The sequence below is a fragment of the Nasonia vitripennis genome (genome assembly GCF_009193385.2).
Source record: "Nasonia vitripennis strain AsymCx chromosome 4 unlocalized genomic scaffold, Nvit_psr_1.1 chr4_random0007, whole genome shotgun sequence".
NCBI lineage: Eukaryota > Metazoa > Arthropoda > Insecta > Hymenoptera > Pteromalidae > Nasonia > Nasonia vitripennis.
In genome coordinates this window covers 679,228-701,166 of record NW_022279643.1, presented here as the reverse complement: position 1 = coordinate 701,166, position 21,939 = coordinate 679,228, and the positions used below count along the sequence as shown (strand labels likewise).

Below are 21,939 nucleotides of genomic sequence, written 5' to 3'. Positions count from 1 at the left end.
AGGAAATGGGGGGAGGTCAACTTTTACCTTACTTAATTTTTCTCCGGTCACGGATACTTTATGAGCTACATATTCGCTATGAACAGGGTGGCAACACTGGAGTGTAAGTACTGCGGTAACGAACGGGACGATGTGAGAGACACGTTTTTTGACTGCCTCCACTGGGCTAAAAAGCGTAGAGTACTGGAACTGACGATAGGGGCGTTCATGCCCGAGACTGTAGTCGAAACAATGCTGGGCAGCAAGCAGAATCGGGGCGAAATAACGGCGTATGTGAAGACGGTTCTCCGCGCAAAAAACAATGACGGTTGTTTACAAGACTAGTTGACAGCTGCGTCAGAAGAGTCCCACACACGGGGAGTCTCGCACGACTCCTGACATGGTGCATCAAGCATTTATCCAACTCTCCGGATAAACAAAACAAAAAAAAAATTAGTTAAGAAAATCAATAATAATAGTAGATTTACGTAAAACAATAAGGATAAAAAAGCACACCGTTACGCACGCACACACTTCGACTCTACGGTAGGAGACTAAGCAGACCAAACCGATACCAAAACCGAGCTACTACAAAATATAACGAATACAGCACAGCACAAGTAGATAGAAAAATAAGAACACTGAGAGAAATGTAGAGTTAGAATTGGCGTTCATTTTTCTGTGATATTAGTCTTGGACGACCACAGCTGATTTAGCGGTGGACTCAGGCAGATTCTACCGGAGTTACCAGTAATCCAAGCTTTGCTCCTTCCCGCGCTATATCAGCCGCGCCGAACACGTGAGGTTTTACTTATATGTTTATGTTTTTTAGCATATCATATCACAATGAGTGACAATTCATAAGGGAGCTATTGATTTCGTGGAATTTGTAAAAGTTTTGCGAAAGGTTTGAGAATAAGTATTGCAATATGTACAACCTAACCTCTTAACCTCAAAATTTGTATACTTATGCCGAAGCACAAAATTTAAGTGATTATAAATCAATGCATTGTTCAGCCATGAATATTGGTTTACAAGCCCTCATAGTACAATGTGACGTACCTGTACAGTCTCTTGGCTTATCTGAAAGCCGTAGACCTACATTGCCCTTAAAACCCGATGTTGCCGTAAGCTCGTCAGAGATAAGTAAACCTTCTGCTTTGGGATCATGGAAATTTACAAATACGATTAACTGTACTCTGAGAACTTGTAAACCAATTTTTATGCCAAAACAATGAATCACTTATTATATATTCAATTTTTATACTTATGGTAAAAACTGCCGGAGTTTCCGGTTAATCTAACTCTACATTTATCTCAGTGAAGCCTACTGTACATAAGGACAGCGCATACCAAAAGCGATGCACGTGCAATGAAGGGGAAACCCACGGAGCGCGCAGCGCTATCGGCAAATGACACATAAATCACGCGCGCTGGAAGCTCGAGGAGCCGCCAAAGAGGACACCACGCAAGTCGGGTCAAAATGCATAGAGGAGCATCTATAAGCCTGTGTGTTATAAAAAGTAATGGAACGCAAAAGCGCTGAGTTAGAATAAAATGTAACACTTTTCACAGCTTTTTTACAGACTGAGCAACTTTTGCATACCATTTTAGTATTGCAAAATCTTACGTTATTTGGGACTGTATTCTCGCACTAAAGATAAAAACTGATGTGTTATACTAGTGCGATAAGTAAGTAGTTTACAATCATGCACTCGAACTCATTGTAGCTCAAGTACGTTATAAACAACTTACCACGATCTTTGCACAATAAACTATTTATAATTTTGCACATAACCAAGAAATAAGTTACAAACAAAAATTGTTTATGCAATGGCTTTAGTAATTATAACCCACTTTATAAATAATCTTTTTATTAGAGCTAAGTATAGAGTGCATTTTTAAGTATTTTATTTTTCATGTGATGCTTTTTATCCATTTTACATTATATTTTCTTTTTTAGAATTTTCTCCAAGAGCTTCAGAAAATAGAAGAAAATTGACTTTATGATTAGTTTAAAACAATTGTGGAACACGGTACTGTTGGTGAAAACGGCAAGCACGTTATTGGCGCTCTTCGTTATTGATTTAAACTCAACAAGACGTACTCTTTGTCAAATTCACGATACCAAAATTATGTCTGGTATTGAAGCATTGGTGCCGTAAGATTTGGATGATGAGCAGTATTCATTCTTAGAGCAGAAATACTCTTATTATACCATTCATCTTCTGCTGACATACCTGAAACATATTCAATATACTTATTTAAATTCTAAATACAATAATTCTATTAATTATATAAATATAAAAACATATTGATAATATTGTAATTGATATTTACAGCCGTTTATTAGGTACGACTTCAATATGAATGTGTATTATAGTTTGGTGCGCGAAGAAGGGAAGAGATGCGATATCTCACGCAATTGTTGACTGATAGGGCTGTAGTTTTAGAACAAGTCTCGTATAAACTTAAACACTGCTAAAAGCAAAGCGATTTGTTTTTTACATAGAGCACTCACTTGTTCTTAAGGATTAGATTTAATGATTTTAATTTAACTTTAATTTAACACAGAAACACAAACACAAATACGCACACACACATGCACACACAAACACCCACGAGTACGCACACACAAAAACACGAACGCACATACGCAAGACATGCATGCACAACGCAACATTTTAGCCGCCAAAGTTTCTTTCAAGTGGGCGAAATGGTCAGCAGGAATTCATTTGAAAAATTCGCGATTATAAGGTGAAAACGTCTCACTCCCATAGCATGAAAGCTTCTAAGTCGAACTTCCAAAGAAGATTATAGTAAATCCTTTTCATAACAGCGTGCGCGGAGCTCGACTTTAGAGTCATTTGTTTTGGCGCTAAAGTCATCGACTTGGGCACGCTCTCTCACAGCGTGCGCGGGAACATTTGAAGCGTGCGTGGGGAAACCTATCCTGTCGCTGTCATTTGTTTTACATATGTATCATTGCAAAATTGTGTATCATTAGTGCAAGACGTCTTGTTTATAACCTATTGGTACCTAACTGAAAAGTAAACATGAGTGATAACAGTTCTTGTGATAAAGACGATATATCCGATTATGGAAATGAAATTCCACCCGAAATCGCTGTAGCAGCTAAAGAAATAACTTTAGATTTATTGCCGGACAAATCAAAACATCTATATATTGCAACATACAACAACTTTAAGTCTTGGCGTTCAACAAAAAAAAATCACAATGTTCGTTGAAGAAATATTTTTAGCTTATTTCAAAGAATTGGCAATGACACTTTCTCCTCCGACACTATGGAACCGTTATTCAATGTTGAAGACTACCGTAAAAACTTTTGATCATATTGATATAAGCCAATATCATCAACTTTTAGCTTACATCAAGAAAAAAAAATGCAAAATATTCGAAAAAAAAATCCAAGACTTTCACTGCGGAAAACGTTAGTAGATTTTATAATGATGCTCTGGACGAAGCATATTTAGTGAAAAAAGTAATTTATTTATAAAAAATTTTAAATTGTATTTCATTTTTCAACAATTTACGAGAATTGATTTCGTTGTAGGTTGTTCTTATTTTTGGAATTTTCGGTGCGTTGAGAAGAGGAGAATTAACTAATATAACAACCGATGACATTGAAGATGATTCGACGAGATTATTAATAAAAATTCCAGTAACGAAGAATAATTTTGCACTTCGTGGAGAATTCTATCAAATATGTAAAAATTACATGAATCTTAGACCAACTGAAATCGATAAACACAAAAGATTCTTCATACATTATATAGACGGAAAAGGCACACGACAGCCGATTGGTCTCAATACAATAGGTCAAATGCCAAAGCAAATAGCTGATTGGTTAAAATTACCAAATCCTCACTTATACACTGGTCATAATTTCCGAAGAACTTCAGCAACTTTGCTAGTCGATGGAGGAGGTAATCTTACTGACTTAAAAAGAGATGGCGGTTGGAAATCGTCTACAGTAGCTGAGAGCTACATTGATGAATCTATGAATCATAAGGAACAAATTCATAAAAAAAATAACTAAATCGATCGTCCTAAAACCGACTGAAGTTGTAGTGGCAGATAACCATATACCGCAGTGTGACAATCAAGTAGCATCTACTTCTGGAGCAGAAATTACAGTTGATCAACCCAAAAAATCTGTAACAGTTTCGTTAAAACGAATTAGATTTGATTCAGAAGGTCGAGATGATAATGAACCACACGTTGAGAATGAATTTTATCGATTAACCGAAACACAGCAAGCTACAGTGGTGGTAATTGTAATGTTACAATTAATGTACATAATCATCATAATTAACTACAATGTACAATACACTATATTTATGTTTTAGTTTAATATTTTTTGATAAAAGATGTAATAATTTTCTATTAAAAATAATTCATTTTTAAATTTGCAAAAATATTTTAGTTTAGTATAATTACACTCGTATATAGTGACAATGTGTGATTTAACGAACTTTTTGTATGAATAAACTTTCACAGGAGCGTGGCCTATTTCGCATTATGAAATAAATTTAATTTGTATAATATACTAATTTAGTATAATGTCGAGCTCCGCGACACATGTTATGATAAATAGTATACGCAACTCGTGCGAGGGAAACACGACTTACGCACTCGTGGTAGTTCAGCGCGTGCGTAAATCGTGTTCCCCTCGCACTAGTTGCGTAATGTACTATTCGATAACTTTAATGTAACTTTCAGTAGTATGACAAAATATGTTTTCTGTAAAGCTTTCCTGAAATCTTTGCAGACGCTTAAAACGATTTTTAACAAAATGTTTCTGCGAATTTTATTTGAATCATTTATAAAAAAGTGACGTAAGAAATCGCTTGAGATCATAATGGCGCATGGTAGCGCTTCTATGGGAAGTATGAATTTTATACACTGTGTCGTCTGAAACACCACGACCCTATTATTTATACTCTGAATTTTCTAGATAACTAATAGGTGTTTTTCAAATCTTTTTATCATATTATTTGATCGAAGATTTCAATTAAATCCTTTTAATCACCACAGCATTTTGCTAAAAAATTGCTTCTTCAGCAAATCGATTTAGATTGAAAATAATTGAGAATTTTTCTTTTTTTTAGTACCTTCTTGGAATTATATGGACCCCGCGAATCTCACGAAAAGTGGTATATATACTCCGATGCAAATACAAGCGTTGCGACACCACTTAATGTTTCCACCCTTACGGAAAATACCCCCAGTTTTTGGGTGTTAACACTCAATTTCCAGTGTTAACTCTGAAAGTTGAGAGTATACTCTGAAGTTTGAGAGTGAACACCGAAGTGGTTAGGTATATACTCTAAAACTTAAGGGTATACTCTCAAGATTGAGGGTGGACACCGAAGTAGTTGAGTGCATACTCTAATACTCAAGAGTATACTCTCAAGGTTATGTGTACACCCAAGTGGTTGATATGTATGTATATATATATATATATATATATATATATATATATATATATATATATATATATATATAATATATTTAATATCAATAACTATATCATGATAACAAGAAGGCAAGAACATTTATAGATTGATGAGAAATGTTGTATTATAATATAATAATAATAATAGTAATTAATAAAAATGTATTTTAGTCTGTTTCCATTTTATTGACTAGTGGCATAACATAAGTTATATTGTTATTACAAGGCAATAAGATACACTTATTGGTAATATTTTGTGGTAAAACAATTATCATGTTATCGGTTTCTCTAACTGCGTGGCAATAACTTGCTGATGTGATATTTCTATATACGCATAAGGCATGATCATGTAACATCTCAAAAACTTTCCCAATAATAACGTGCTTCACTGAATTATTTGACGTTGTGATACGAAAAATACTGTTAATTTTAATAAAAGTTCCTGATGCGGTTTTTACTATACTATTATACTGCAGTTGTGAAGCTAGCAGTGCTAAATTCAATTGCTATGAGCATGTCGGAAAAAAGCTCGAGAATGGACGGAGTGTCGCAAAAATGCGATAGAAAAACTTGCTTAGTCAATACAAGGAATAATATGGGGTAAGCTTTTCACGTTTTGCTCGGCTTTGGCTGGAATAATCAGCTTGTTCATCATCGCGAGACTCATTAAATTCGTAGCGGACACAATAATTCATCGTTATGCCTTACATTCTATATATGGATTTCAAATTTACATTTGAGAAAGTTTTTTGAATTCAGTAACGCAATTATTATTGCATTTGGGATCGCAAAAAGAAAAATCTGACAAACGAGGCTAAGAGGGAAAAAAGGACCCAGACCCTCAGCCGCAGCCGAACAAACGTGAAACTCAAGCCCCGCCCTCTCCGAAGTACGACGGCATTGCTCCCTCAGCGAATATAACTGAGAGGGGAGAGCAACATTACGGTAACAGGCAGAAGCAAATCAATTATGTCTCGTACTACCAAACGTTAATGGTGTATTCCCGCCGCGAAAAAGTCTTAATCGCTCATTCGAAACCAAGGTCTAATAAACAACGTGAAACAGAGTAATTTTCTTTTAATTTTTATACACACAATTTTATATATATATATATATATATATATATATATATATTGTATGGTTGTTTTGAGCCAAGGTGAGATTCAGCCCCCATCTCCCCTTTCACCCCTCAGCCCCTCCTCAGCCATACTTCATTCAACATTTTTAGTAATAATATTAATTATTATATCAGATAGATAGATAGATTAGCCTTTATTTTGCACAAGTCAAAAATACATATGTATCACATATTGTCATTAATTTATCACAGATTCGTATTACGCATTATGTACATTTTTTCTTCTTATTTACTACTCTATCACGTCACTTAAATAAAAACCTTTGGTCATAGATGTTAAAATACATTAATAATATAAATAAATTAATAGAATAAATATTTGGACGGTACAATATCTAACGGAGTCACGAAACAGTCGCAGAATCAGTGTTCTGATCGACAGTACACTCAATCTCGCGTACGTATATGCGCCTCCGTATCACAGCCTTAAAAGATTTAAGTGACGGGAGATCTCTCACGTCGCGCGGGAGAGAATTCCAGAGGCGCGCGCCCTGGGCTTTAAAGAAATATAGCCCCGCATCGGTACGCGCGCTAGGCACCACTAGTTCTTGCGGATCCCTAGCTGAGGTTCTAGACTGGTTCCTATCAAAAAGGGCAGCAAGATACGGCGGCTGTCCCATTACAATTGCTTTATAAAGCATCACCGCCGCGAATAACTCCCTTCTTGCCTTCACTGGAACCCAGCCTATCTTCCTCCTATAGGGGGAGATGTGCTCGTCCCTTCTAGCACCACATATGTATCTCACAAATGAGTTTTGCAATCGTTGAAGTCGTGTGCTTTGTTGACCTGATACGTCAAGGTAGACAAGAGAGCAGTAATCCAAGTGCGGGGTGGCAAGAGCGCCCGCCAGCTGCTTACGCAGTTCCTCGGTGGTGCAGGATCTTAAGGATCTAAGTCCATAAAGGACTCTATTAACCTTTCGGCTAATCGCAACCACCTGCGGTTTCCATGTCATCTTCGAATCCATTACAACACCAAGGTTGGTCACAGTGTCGGCAAAGGGTACGAAGACGCCATCCTCGATCTTAATGCCAGGCAGTTTTAGACTTTGCACCTTGTTAATATTACTGTCCAACCCAAAAATAATAGCTTTAGTCTTCCCGACATTGAGGCGAAGCGCGTTCTCGGACGCCCATACCGCCACTGCACGCGCCACAGCCGACAGACGGTCCACACCCCCGCTCAAGTCGTCCCTCGCCACCCGCGTATAGGTTTGAAGGTCATCAGCATATAGCAAATGCTCGACACTATCCGATAATTCGCCCTTAGGGCCCTTAAAAGAAGCCAAAATGTCTCTGAGATCGTTGATGTAAAGACTAAAGAGAAGAGGACCCAGGACCGAGCCCTGTGGAACGCCAAGATTGGTAGTGAGCCAATCAGAATTGCCAACTGTTTTCGTAACCACTTGATGGTTACGCCCTGTAATGTATGACTTAATCCACAGAACTACAAACCTAGAGAAACCCACTCCTATTAGCTTTCGAAGAAGTTTAGAGGGTGAGATCGTGTCGAACGCCTTACTGAAATCAAACATCAGGAGGATAGTAAGCAGTTGTTTTTTGCTATTAATACCCGCCCTAATGTCCTCTCACAGACTCAGTAGTGCTGTTTGCGTGCTGTGATAACGCTGAAAACCCGTCTGACGTGTATCAAGAAGCTTCTCCGACTCTAAGTACTCGGATATCTGATCGTGAATAATCTTCTCTAGAACCTTGGCAAGAAAACATAACAGAGCGATCGGACAAAAGTCTGAAGCGGCTGATGGAATTGCCGTTTTCTTGAGGGGCACTAGACAGGCCTTTTTCCAGGCTCCAGGGAAGACCCCACTAGACAGAGAGGAGTTAAAAATAGATGCAAGGTGGTGGCCCAGGACCGGAAGGGATTTAGCAATGACATCCTGAGGAATGCCATCCTCCCCTTTTGCCTGTGATGAGAAATGCGCAACGGCCAGGACCACGTCCGAAAAAGTGATTTCACGGAAAGTGAAACCAGCTTCACTGGCCGTCGCCACAATCTCATCCAAGTTAACCTTGCTCTCTGATTCTGATACGGAGACCCCGGCAAAGTGGGCATTGAGCTCACCTGGGGAGAAACCGTGCAGTTCCACCTTAGTCGTGGACAATAGTCCAAGATTACGAAGCTCTATCCAGATGTTTTTGTTTTTGTTCAGGGCCTCCTAAATTCTGGCCTGAATAAAAGCCTCTCGCGGCTCGATTGTGCGCTGTTCTGCTTGAGCCGCAAGAGACTGGAATTCCGACCAGAACCTCGAGTCACGGGTCCTTTTGAATCTTCGTTCGACCGCATCACGCTTATCATAAAGGTCTTGAAGTTCTGCGTTGACCCACGGTGAAGATTTTTTATTTTTGGGTTTAAATTTTTTTAAAGGGGCAAGTTTTTCAATGACAGTCATGATGTTACCACTAAGCGCTTCTAATTTGCTGTCTGTGGTCATGCCCGGGCAACTGATGGTCGACCAATCACAGGTTTCGAGAACGGAAAGAAGCTCCTCGCACCTGATGGATTTAAAATCTCTATAAAAGAAAGGAGTTAGAGTAGGAGATTCCGACTTTGGAGTCCGAAACTTAAAATCAATGATGTTATGCCTACTCCGAAAGGGCGCCATCATGTTGTTCGCATTCAGCACTACTTCATTGTCGTCAGCATAGATTACGTACAATCCACATATGAGACTCCCCGACGTGGTGCGTCACGCCATGTTCAACTAATTTGAGATTCAACTCACAGGCCAAATCCCTGACAAAATTCGCATCCTGAGACGTCGACAACATATTTGCGTTCAGGTCCCCCATGACTATACGATGATTATAGTCATCCGCATATAGTTTTAATTTATCCACCAGGTCAGAGTTGGTCATGAAAGAAATACCTGGTGGTCTGTATATAATGGCGACAAAAATGGGGGGCATGCGGCCCTTTTGAATTCTACACAAGGTACTCTGGAATCGCGGGCTTTCTAACATCCGTCGTTGTTGGAGATGAGCACAGTATGGTCGCCTTTTAACTATTGTGGATGTATAGTCCCACACCTCCTCCCTGGGTATTCCTGTCCTGCCGAAGGACAGAGTAGCCCTTTACCTGAGCAAATACATCGTCGACGCTTGGCCCGAAACGCGACTCAGCCACGCCAAAGAGATGGTAGAAGGGACGAGCAGTCACCAGGAATTGATGAAACATCTCCATGTGCCTGTTCAGCGAGGTAGCGTTGACAAAACCCACCCTCAACCCATCACACTCTGCTCCTCTCACCTTCACTCCGCCTAGTCAGTTTTTCGTACTGTCTTTATCTAGCGATATTAAAAGTTCTTTTTTTTTACGCTACCCATAAGGTAAATGTAGAGCGCATTTTTTTTCTCTAATGTCAAAGATTTTAATGTATTAGAATTAATAATTAATATAGAATCTCATAGTAATTTAAATAAGCAATGATGTATTTTATTCGTGAATTTTCAATATTTTATTCTTTGACGAGCGGTCGCGAATTCATATTGCGTGCGCTGGTTTAGTCGCGCGATGATACCCACATAGCACGCAACGTTTAAGAAACATTTCTCAAACATTGCATTTGAAACCTTGAAACGTTGATTATAAAGTTTTCCAATGTTTCAAAAACGTTTCTAAAACGTAAAAATATCCGCTTTTGTTAAAAGTAAGTTATTTCCTTATTCACGTCTTAGTCACGTTGCTCGGACGTTTCTAGAATTGTATAGGAAACCGATACAGAACTTGTTACAAACGTTTGTAAAACATTGACAAAGAGAAGACAAAAATTTGATTCGTTCTTTCTGCACGTTGAGAAAACGTTTCTAAAACGTTATAAAAAACCGAATTAGCAATATTTTGAAAATGTTTGTGAAACGTTTAAGAAGCCTCGTTCAGGAATTCACCAAATTTTCCAAAAACGACGAGATAAGTACCAATGTTTAATATACTCAGAAATAAAATTAATATAATGTATTCAAATCTTGCTTCCTCCTAAAGGAAGCTTCGTAATAGTAAAATTTTGAGTATCGTCAAAACTGCTAGAAAATACTTTTTGGTGTGTTAGAAGTTCAAATTAAGTGTTTTTAGAAAATGTTCGTATGGATATCCGTATGGATGCGTGTGTGTGTGTTTTTTTCTCATGTTGCGTAGGCAGAGCAAGCTCTGCACAAGTGGCCCTCCGACACCGGATCCCCACAGGTACTATTGTTGAACAATACTTCCGTGGGGCCCGTTAACTAGCCTTTTTTCGGCTTCTCAGATTCAACCCCGAGACCTACGTTCCTCTGCATCAGTCCGAGGAGCGTTTTGTATCTATTACCTAGTGGCCTTCTCTAGCCACAATTTTACTCAGCTGTTTCGCCATGTTCTTCCCTTCTATTCTCTTCGTCATTTCTAACCTTCTTAATAATAGTCCTTACGTAGTTGTTTACTGCGCACACACGTTTATTTCGTGTCCGTCCACTAACAGCGTTATTGTCTCTATTTTCTTTCTACTGGATATAAGAAAAGCCTCCGTTTATGGCGAGCAAGCTCAAGTCCAGTCCGCTTTAGCCAATCGTGGATTATACTTACTGCCTCGTTAGCGATTTCCGTCACCTCTTCCTTTTTCTTTGCTACTACCACTACTGCAATGTCAACTGCAAACCCTACAACTGTTGCACCTTTAGGTAGCCTAAGTAGGACATCGTACATGATGTTCTACAATAGTGGGCCGAGCATTGACCCTTGTGAGACCCCTCCGGTTACTTGATAGGTTTTCGTGCCACTTTCTATGTCATACAAAAGGTTCTATCTTTCAGGCAGTCAGACATAATTCTTTTTATATATGCGGGAACCTCTTTTTTCCGTAGTGCCTCCTGTATCTTGCCCCAGCTGGCTGAGTTAAACGCATTTTTAACATCCAGTGTAATAATAGCACAGTACTTCTTGGATCCTCCTTTCCATCTTTTTCCTTCTGTTGCAGTTCTAGCGGTGTCAACTAAACTTATGGCATCAAGAGTGGAGCATTTTTTCCTGAAGCCGTATTGATATTCCGCAAGTTCGCCTGGTTTTTCAATGTATAAGGAAGCTTCTCCAGGTGGCTTATCTCCTTTTGGTAGTAGCACTTGGCGTTGATTCTTCCAGTTCTTAGGAAACGTCCCTTCTTCAAGACATGAGTTGTACAAGTCCACAAAGACATCGGGGCGTACCTGTATAGCTTGTGTCAATGCAATATTGGGTATCTTATCCAGGCCTAGAGCCTTGTTGTTCCCAATTCTTTTGGATGCAGCCAGTAATTCCTCTGTGGTGATTCTGGAATGGTTTCGTCATTCGCCTCAACTTCAGGAATAGCTGAATGGCTTTTAGGAGGGGTAATATAACCTCCCTTTATCTTCTTCATTACCACTTAGTACGGTCGCCCCCAGGGGTCCAGCTCAACCTGGTCCTGTAACTCTTTCAGGCACCATCGTTTATTCTCTCGGATTTTTCTCTTGAGTATCCGTTTAGCATTCTTTATTTCTTTATTTAGGGTGTCTACCGTTTCTCTACCACGACCAGTCTTAAAGTATTTCTTTCTAGCCCGCTGTTTTCGTCTTCTGGTTCGATGACACTCTTTGCAGGACGTATTATTTTCTTAACTATTTTTTTGTGGCCATTTTTTGATTTTTGAAAAACACTATTTTGCGTTTTTTCAACTATCCCATTGATACAAACAATTCAGCTAAAATGCATTTAAAAGAGAATAAAATTACCTACTTATCCTTGCTTAGTCATCGGGATCGACCGCTTTGTTCGGCAGATAAAATGAAAGACGTAATTTTTTTTTTAAATTCATATCTCTAAAACTAAGCACCATAACTTCGCGAAAAAATTATGTCGATAGGTCACGTGTCAAACTATATCCAATTAAAATTTCAAGTAATATGACTACTTATTTTTTAGTAATAAATCCAAAACTGAAAAAAGTGAGTTTTTTGGTGCCTCGATTACGGACGCAAAAAGGCCTTATTGCACTTGAGATTTCGGAAACGAGTAGATATTTTATGTGTTTCGGCTAAGTTCATTGCACAGCTCTCAAACCCCTATGGTTCGTAAGATATCAAGGTTACAATTTTTTTTGAAAATTTTTTAATTCCTTATAGCTCTCAAACAATGTAGTCAAATGCTTAAAAATTTTATTTGTGATTCACCATAGAAAAAGCTATCTGCTGCTAATATTTTAAACGTTTTCGTCGAGCGGTTTTCAAGTAAAGAGCTGAAATGTAATAATCGTTTTCTCGAAAATTGCGCGAGCGACCTATCTAATGAATAGCCTGTTGTTTTGATGGTTCGGTTGGTGAGGAAAACATGTAAACATGCGTGAATTTCTGTGAAAAAAATTGACGGCAGTGTTCGTATTCTATAATAAAAAACAGAGGGGTCTGCAAACTTTTGGACAATGAACCATCCAAAACTTATTTTAAATTATGTATCAAAAACCGCCTCACACATTAGCAGGCAGATATACTGTATATTAAAATAATATTTTATTTATTGGACCTATAAATTTAGTTGAAGGAAGCTACGTGACAATAAATTGGCAGCGGTTTTTTTTATCATTTATTATTCCATTTATAAATATTACCTTCAATAAGATCATAGACCCTTGTATTTGCCATTGGTTTTTTCCGCGCTTCCCAAGGAAATTAAACATGATAGCGATTTTGTCGGCCATAATGAACTCAAGATACTTCTGGGTCATCTTGTGTCCACCTTTTTTACCTTTTGATTGAATTCTCAAAAGTTCTTTCTGCAATATTAATAATGTGTTAAAATAATATAAATAATAATACCAAACTGTAATATTTGAGTACTTACCACTCTATTAGAATAGTTCTTGTCTCTTAAATCATTGTTAAATTTAAGAAAGTCCTTAATGCAGCTTATGGGAAATGGTGTTCGTTTAGGAAACGAATCGACCGAAGACGTTTAGCCAGAACTTGCTCCACTTAATCTCAAAGCCTTATCCTCTGCTTGAAGATGCAGCATTTCTCTGCACATTTCTATTTTATAATAAAAAGGAAATAATTAAAAGCACTACTCACAATTAAAGATTTTTTGTCTTTTGAGTCCTATATAAACCGATTGTATAAAGAAGCTTGTCGTCGAGACTATACTTTCTCAATTCGGCCAGTGGTGTTTGTTTGCTTCGGTGCATTATTTGTGGTTTTAAGTTATCTTGTGGGACGGCAATCGAGCTTTTTTGTACATCGGCAACTACTACTGGCTAAGGTGTGGTACTATTGACATTTTCTAAAACTCCAAGATTACGAGAAAGTAGACCTGCAGTTTGAACGTATAAAATTAAAATATTATCAATCTTACTTATAACAGTACTCGTTTTAAAAACCATTCAATCATTATGCGCTAATTGAAAATGAGATTTCGGATTTGTTATAGTGAAAAATTGATATAACTAGAGGAATATGCAGATACCTATACCTCGTATCGCAGTGTTAAAAGCTCGTAGCTGATCGTTAATATTTACATTTTGAACGTATAGTATGCGTGGCTTATTTAAACCTATATTAGAATCATTTGCTGTAATAAATACAAAACAAGTTTGAATAATTATTTATACAATTAATTTGTAAACGAAAAATTTGGGTTTACCTTGTTCATCGAAGTTTTCAATAGTTTTGGAAAGTTTTGCACGAGCAAGGCTCAAACGCTCGCCAACAGCTTCCTCGTATAATGCTATAAAAAACAAAATTAGTATAAGATAAAAATGTCAATGAAGAAGAAAGCTATTTAGTTTAAGAAACATGAACCTTCTTGCGCCAATATTTTTGAGAGAGGTTCCGTATTCCAGTATTCGGCCGGCTCTTCACGATCCTCAATCCCTTGATACACTAACGATTGCGATCTGTACGGTGGCCATTTACATGACTTCTTATCAGCACTAAGCCAAAGCTCTGGAATTACGGTGCTTTCGGATCAAGAGGCCAACTTCAACCAGCCTTCCAAACGCGTCTGAAGTTCACCTTTAATCCAAAACAATATTATATATTTGACATTTCATTTAGTAATTTTTATTCATAAAAATGAGATACCGTGTAAGATTATTTCATTTCATTGTTATAGAACATTTATTATTAACAATCCAGTTTGATGTTCCATAGTTTGATTATAGAACATTTATTATTAATAATCCAAAGCAATAGTTAATAATGCATAATTAACATTATGCATTATTTATACTTGTACGCAAAATAAACAAGAAATTTAAGCGACACTTATCAAAACAACACTATTATCATATAAGCAATGATAAAAAAGCAGAAAACAATTTTGGTTTATCTTCTTTATCGTGACTTTTAATATTTTCGGAGAGTACTGTACGATCGAAGCTCAAACGCTTGGCAAAAGCTTCGCCGTATGATGCTAAAAAATAAAATGACACTCTTTGATATAAGAAGAAACTTCAATATATAAAAAAGGTACTTAGTTTTAAAAAATATTAACCCGCTTCTGCCACTATTTCCGAGACCAGTTTGGTATCCCAGTCTTCGGTCGGCTCATCGCGCTCTTCAATTCCCTGAAGCACTAACGATTCCGATCTGTATGGTGGCCAACAACATGACTTTTTATCTGCACTAAGCCAAAATCTTGGAACTACAGAGCTTTTGGAGCTGGAGACAAATTTCACAACAGACCAGCCTTCTAAATGCGTATTAAGTCGTATTAAGTCCACCTTTATTAAACAAAAAAAGTTATGTATTTTATAACATTTTACTCGATACTTTGCAGGACACTTTTGTTGTTTGGATTCCATGATAAACGTGGGGCTACCTCGTTTTCGTCAAATCAATGCTTTACATCCCATTTAAGAGCTGAGTTATGCGTTGCAGGCAATACCTGTGCCTGATGATCAAGAGCATTTTATTCTGATGTCGAAGGAGTTCCAGTTGCAGGTGTTGGTGAAACGTTCACTGTAAAGTTATTGTAATAAGTTTGTGCAATATTTGTAGTGGCTTATCTTACAACATATACTCAATATTTTTTTTACATGTTTTATATTGCAATTGTAAATATGATAAATTTTAATGATTTATAGCAGTAAAATTAATAGCCAACTTGTTATAATACATTCAGCCCAAGCAATATACTTATATATAATAATAATAAATACTTTGACTTTTGTATTTACTGATAGATTTAACCGGAGATTTTCCTTCAGTTTGAGATGGAGGTGACGGTTTAATTTTCTTTTTCATTGGCTTATATTCTGATAAAGTTGATCCCTTCGGCAAATCCAAATTTTTTCCTTAACGGATACTGAAATAAAATGTTAATATATAAAAATGTATCTGTTGCCGCCCTTACGAATCTTCAAAATTATTAAATTTAACAAAAAAACATACATATATTCGAGGTTATCTACGCAAAACGATTATAAAGAAATTATAAATTACAGGTAAGCGATTTTGTATAAATACTCATTTCATTTCACGTGTGGCAGCATTAGACGAATCGGACTGCTACCAACGCATCGACGAGCTACTACCCGATTTCCGAGAAATGCGCGCGAGGACTTAACGAAGAGCTTTCTGTCATCTCTGCACAGTCGTGCCACTATAAGCAGCCAAGAACAGTGTAAAAATGCTCTCGCTCTTATGATAAAGAAGCTGCAATATTATTTTCACGTGCTAGTGCGTTCGTATTTAACCATAAACTTACCACCATATTTTGCTGATGGAGGAACTGGAAAATCCAATAAAGATATTTGCGAGTTCCTCTGTTCATTGTTTGAATCGTCACTTTCATAGTCACCATCATTTTCCTTATCGGAACCCCTCCCTTTTTTTCTCAATTTACGCCCATACTTGTCCAGCAACTGATTATATTGTTCATCTACGTCCGAATGAAATTTCGATAACTCGATCTTAATCGCAGCTTCGTTATATGTTTCTGTAATTATGCACAAAAAAACGTAAAATAGCATCACCGCTGCAAAAAATAACCAAACATTTTGCGAACAATTTTTTTTTTTAATTTTCACGAAAAACCTTATATAAATAAAGTGGTATAAGGCCAAGGTTTGTTATAAAACGTAAATAGTTCACCTGCAGTACAAAACTGTCGACTAAGTGAAAACGTGCGCCAATTAACTTGTGGCTGTTTTCTTTTTGCGATGGTTTGCACAACTCTGTTGGTGCTCTTGTACAACGGCCACTTTGTATTTTTTTTTCCATTGTCGAATTCGCATATGCACCACATTATCGATAAACTACTTCAACACTTATGGACAATAGATAAATTCGCATTTATTCGCAGCTCGTTTGAATGGCGGTTTACCGAACGATTTAACCTCTAACGTAGATTTTATAAAACTCGCGTTCCGACCAGCAATACGTTTGAGCGCAACCGACTCGAGTTTATACTCCCTCCTCTTGTTTTCAGTGTCGTCGCACGCATTTGCTCTCTCTTTCTCTCTATCTCTCTATCTCTCTCTCTCTCTCCCCTCCCTCTTCTATCGCCGTCTCTCTTTCTCCTTTTCCGTCGCTCGCTCTCGCTTGCACTGATATCAAGCTGAAGCTCTCGGATAGTCGTCCGCCGAACTGACTGTTGGGGTCTATAGAAGATCGAAAAGTAGTATAGATTCGTGACCGAGACTACTATAGACAACTTTCGCAGTTCAATTAGAACGCAACTTTGCGCTTTTCAGCTTCCACAGTAGTTAGGTATACCGCAGCAGCCGTATTTTTATGGTGATAGAATTTCACTGTCATAATTCGACATTTTTAATGTATATATTATTGATCTGAGCATCAAGTGTACTTGTCTGCGTTGATTCGGTTTGCTTCAACGTTTGTAAAGGTAGGCATACTTCCAATCTTCCATTAATTATATAATAAGTCGTATACTAGCTTCCTTACGTTGAATGTTTTTTATTTTATAAAATGTGTTATATTTATGTGTTTGTAGCAGTTCAATAGTAAATGCCGTAGTTATTTGTTGCAAAAAAACTGTACGTATACGACGTGAATACGTTATTATCAGCGAGAGACTATTATGACGGTTACAAACCAAGGCTATAGTTATGTGTGCAGCTGCACCGTTTACCCATCTACACGTGCATACGCTAGTCTGGTTTTGTAATCGTCACAATGGTCTTTCGTTCAAAATATTTTTTCATTAACTATACAAAAATCGCTAGTACACTCAATCTCAATTGAATAGTTTATGTTAACTAATGAAAATTTGCGAAAAGGAGTATTATACAGTAATCTCCCGTACACTGTATTTTTTCCAAATTCGTGTTTGTACATATTTAATTTAGTTTATTTAATTCGTAGACGGATAATGATAGACCTTTAAAAAAACGGTTGATTCACGGTTACAGTGACAGATATTAGAGACGTAAAGTACAAAGGGAATCAGAAAGGTCATATCATCGAATACAATCTTCTTTTAATCAATCCAAAACCACGTACATTAAAGAAACCTACAATTTAAGCTACATTTCGAGTAGCTATGTCTGTCAAGATACCTCTAAGTCCAATGTATCGAAACCTCCTTGCGAAAGCGACTTTGAAAAGGAATATAATTATCTTTTGTCGCATAATTTAAAGAGGTCAAGCGTATCTGTCAGTATTATAAATGATAATATACAAGAAATGTCTCAAAAGCACGTATCGAATATCCAGCAGCAATTTAAAAATGAAACTGTCAATGATATCTTAGATCAAACTGATTACGTATACAGATATAGTGATGAAGATGAGTAATCTGATGATAATTATCAAGATTCTTGTAATAATGAAATTATTACAGATGAAAGCAATAATGTTATGATTGATGGAGCAACAATGACAAAATTTATTTCTATTAAATTAAAAAAAATTCTTGCTTCATGGGCTGTGTCATATAATATTTCACATTCTTCACTTTCAAAACTATTACATGACGTACGGCTTGAAATGCCTATGTTATCACTACCATTAGATCCGCGAACTTTGCTGAAAACCCCAACATGTACTGAGATAGAAAGCATTGCTGGTGGACGTTATAGTTATTTTGGTTTAAGTAAATGGTTGTGAGTAAAATATTGATTTACTTATAGATATAGATGGTGCTCCATTCGGTTTAAGCTCTGAAAAGAATTTGTGGACGATTCTATGCTCTGACAGGCTTATAAAAGATGTTTTTATAATTGGCATATATTGCGGCTCATCAAAACCAAATTATTTAAATGAATTTTTAAGAAAATTTGTCAGTGATGCGCTAAAATTGTAAACAACGGATTAACACTTGATCAAGAGAGCGATTTTACTGTTAATATCTATGCTTTGGTTTGCGATGCACCAGCAAAAGCATTCGAACTGAATGTAAAATATCATAGTGGGTATCACTGTTGTACGAAATGCACAATTCAAGGTGTGATGTATAGAAGTGTGTGCTTTCCTTATTTAGGGTGTATGAGAAAACTACTCCTAATTTAGCTTTTTTCATCGGGGCTGCATAAGTTGTCAATAATTGAACAAAACACGATATCAAATCACTTATTATCATTAAAAGACTGTATTTCACGTGACTTTGCTCGTAAGCCTAGGAGTTCAAAATATGTAAAGTTTTTTAATTCAGACAATTTTTTCTGTACACAGGAATTGTCGTTCTAAAAAATATTGTTAGTAACGACGTTTATTTGAAATTTCTAACATTGCATACCGCTATAACTATATGAAGCAATCCATTATTAAACAAAAATGCAGATTTAATAAATTATGCAGACGAATTGTTAAAACGATTTGTACGAGTAATCGCCATTAATTATAAATTGTTAAAATATTACTTTTCTATTAATCGGCTAACTTATCTCCACTAATAGTACATTACTAAAATTTAAATTACATATTGAATAACTAAGTTATCACTTGAAACTAAATATCATATGTCATATTGATAATTGTAAATATAATGTAAATTCAACATAATTATATTGAAATTAGAAATGTAAAATATTGGCCAAATAATCGCCACAGAAACTATATTCAAAATCTAAATGTTAGGTATACTTAATAATAAATTGTATAAATATTAGATAAGTAATCGTTAAGTTTATTTTGTAGCAATATATTAACACTATCATAATTTATATATATATATATATATATATTTAATAATTAACAACAGTCTCAACTCCGTGAAACGCAGAGAGCAAATTTACAACTAATATTAATATAAATAATCATTTACAATAGTATTATTTCCAGGCTTCTTTACAAAAACAGGTATGAAACAAGATCATATCTGCACAAATGATTATTCGCAGCATCCTTTTTATACGGACTAAATCTGAAGATTACGTCTTGTGAAATGCGTAACTCCATAGAGCATGCGTCATTTCACATTCACAAGCAAATATCTTCAAAAAATATGATCGTATTTGCACGAATAATTTTTCGCAGTATCCCTTTCATCCGGACCAAATCTGCAGATTACGTCTCGTGATATGCGTAAATATATAGAGCAGTCGTCATTTTTCATTCAGAAACAGATATCTTTAAAAAACCAGATCATATCTGCACAGATGATTATTCGCAGCATCCCTTTCATCTGGACCGAATCTCAAGATCACTGCTAATGATATATGTAAAACATACATATGTATCTATGTGGTGCATATGATTTAAAAAATAAAAATAATTCAGATTATAAATACAAATAAACATATTTGCCATATTTCTCTAAAAAGATTATCATTTACAGCATCCGACACATCTGGACCAATCTTACTGTGTTTTTGATATTTGTATACATATACTTTATTTCTAATCAACTACTAAAAAATCACATAAATATAAATATTTATTATTATTTTATACCTATATGTAATTTATGTAAAATGTTTCATGACCTAGTCACTTTTTGAGAATCATTCTTCATCGAAAAAATGTACTTAATTCTAATTTTTTTTTTCAGTAGGATTATGTATTTATGTTTGTACCACATATTTATCATAAAATAATTATCATCCCGGAATAATTCACTAGTTCCGGTAAATTTTTACATAATTGCTTATTTTAGTGTTTTAATATAGTGTAAATTGATAATTTAATTATGTATACTCAATGGTGATTACTCAGCCAATTAATGAAAAACTTAACTTTTATTGATTTACTATTAGTCGAGATAACACAGCTAATCAATACATAATTTGTATTTTAGTAAAGTACCATTAGTAAAAATACCTCAGCCAATCAATATAAAATTAATGTTTTGATAATGTATCATTAGTGGCGATTACTCAGCCAATCAATATATCATTTATATTTCAGTTATGTATAATTAATGGCGATTACTCAGCCAATCAATATAAATTAATTTTTTAATAATGTATTATTATTAGCGATTACTCAGCCAAGCAATATATAATTTATATTTTATTAATGTACTATTAATTGAGATAATAATTAACTAATATACAGGGTGTTTCATTTTAATCCGACCACGACAAAAAACCATGGAAAAACTAATTTTAACGAAAAATGACCTTAACAAAAATTGAAGGGGGTAAAGGGGGCCATCGAATGACACAAACACCTATGACCTTGAACTCGATTTTCAAGGTAATTTGAGGGTAATTGTAATTTGTTTAAATAGGAACCTCTATTTTAGACCTTGGCATCGGATAGAGCGGAAAAAATTACGTCGCAAAGGATATTTTAAGTTTGCTTTGGTGACCTTGAGAAGGTCAATTCAAGGTCAAATAACAAAAAATCTGCTAAACAGCTGTTTGTCTGGTTTTATTTTACTGATGTCGAAAGATGACCTTGACAAAAGTTGAAGGGAGCAAAAGGGGCCATCTAATGACACCAACACCTTTGACCTTGAACTCGATTTTCAAGGTCATTTGAAGGTCATTGTATTTTTTTAACGGGAACCCCTATTTTTGACCTCGGAATACGGAGCAGCGGAAAAAATTACGTCGGAAATGACATTTCAAGTTTGCCTTAGTGACCTTGAGAAAGTCAATTAGTAAGTATCAGCCTAAGATTGTTTTCCTTTCAATTTTTTCGTAGAATTATCATTTTGTTATTGTAATAAACATTAAGAGAATAATTGACTTAAAATGAGATTATGCTTTGCTGACTTTAAAGCCATTTTGTAAGGTCAAAAGTGCAAAAATGCAATATCAAATGTTATGTGAAGTCCATATTTATATCCTAACTTTAGCGTTACCCAGGAACAACGACGTGGACGTAATAGGATTGTGTTCCCTTTGGGGTGCTTGATTAGAGTGTGTCCCCTTGCCTCTCACTTTTCGGGGTGCTTGATTAGAGTGAGTCCCCTTGCCTCTCACTTTTCGGGGTGCTT

General features: G+C 36.1%; 1 protein-coding gene across 1 annotated transcript in view; it reads right to left on the bottom strand.

The window, feature by feature from the left end:
• Positions 1-1,836: 1,836 nt before the first annotated feature.
• The window catches only part of LOC116417309 (homeobox protein prophet of Pit-1), a 362,559-nt gene continuing 342,456 nt past the window's right edge, over positions 1,837-21,939 (bottom strand). The window contains exon 7 of the mRNA XM_031929979.2: positions 1,837-2,219. Coding sequence (XP_031785839.1) covers positions 2,113-2,219 — 107 coding nt within the window. The 3' untranslated portion in view covers positions 1,837-2,112. The remainder of the gene's footprint in view (positions 2,220-21,939) is intronic.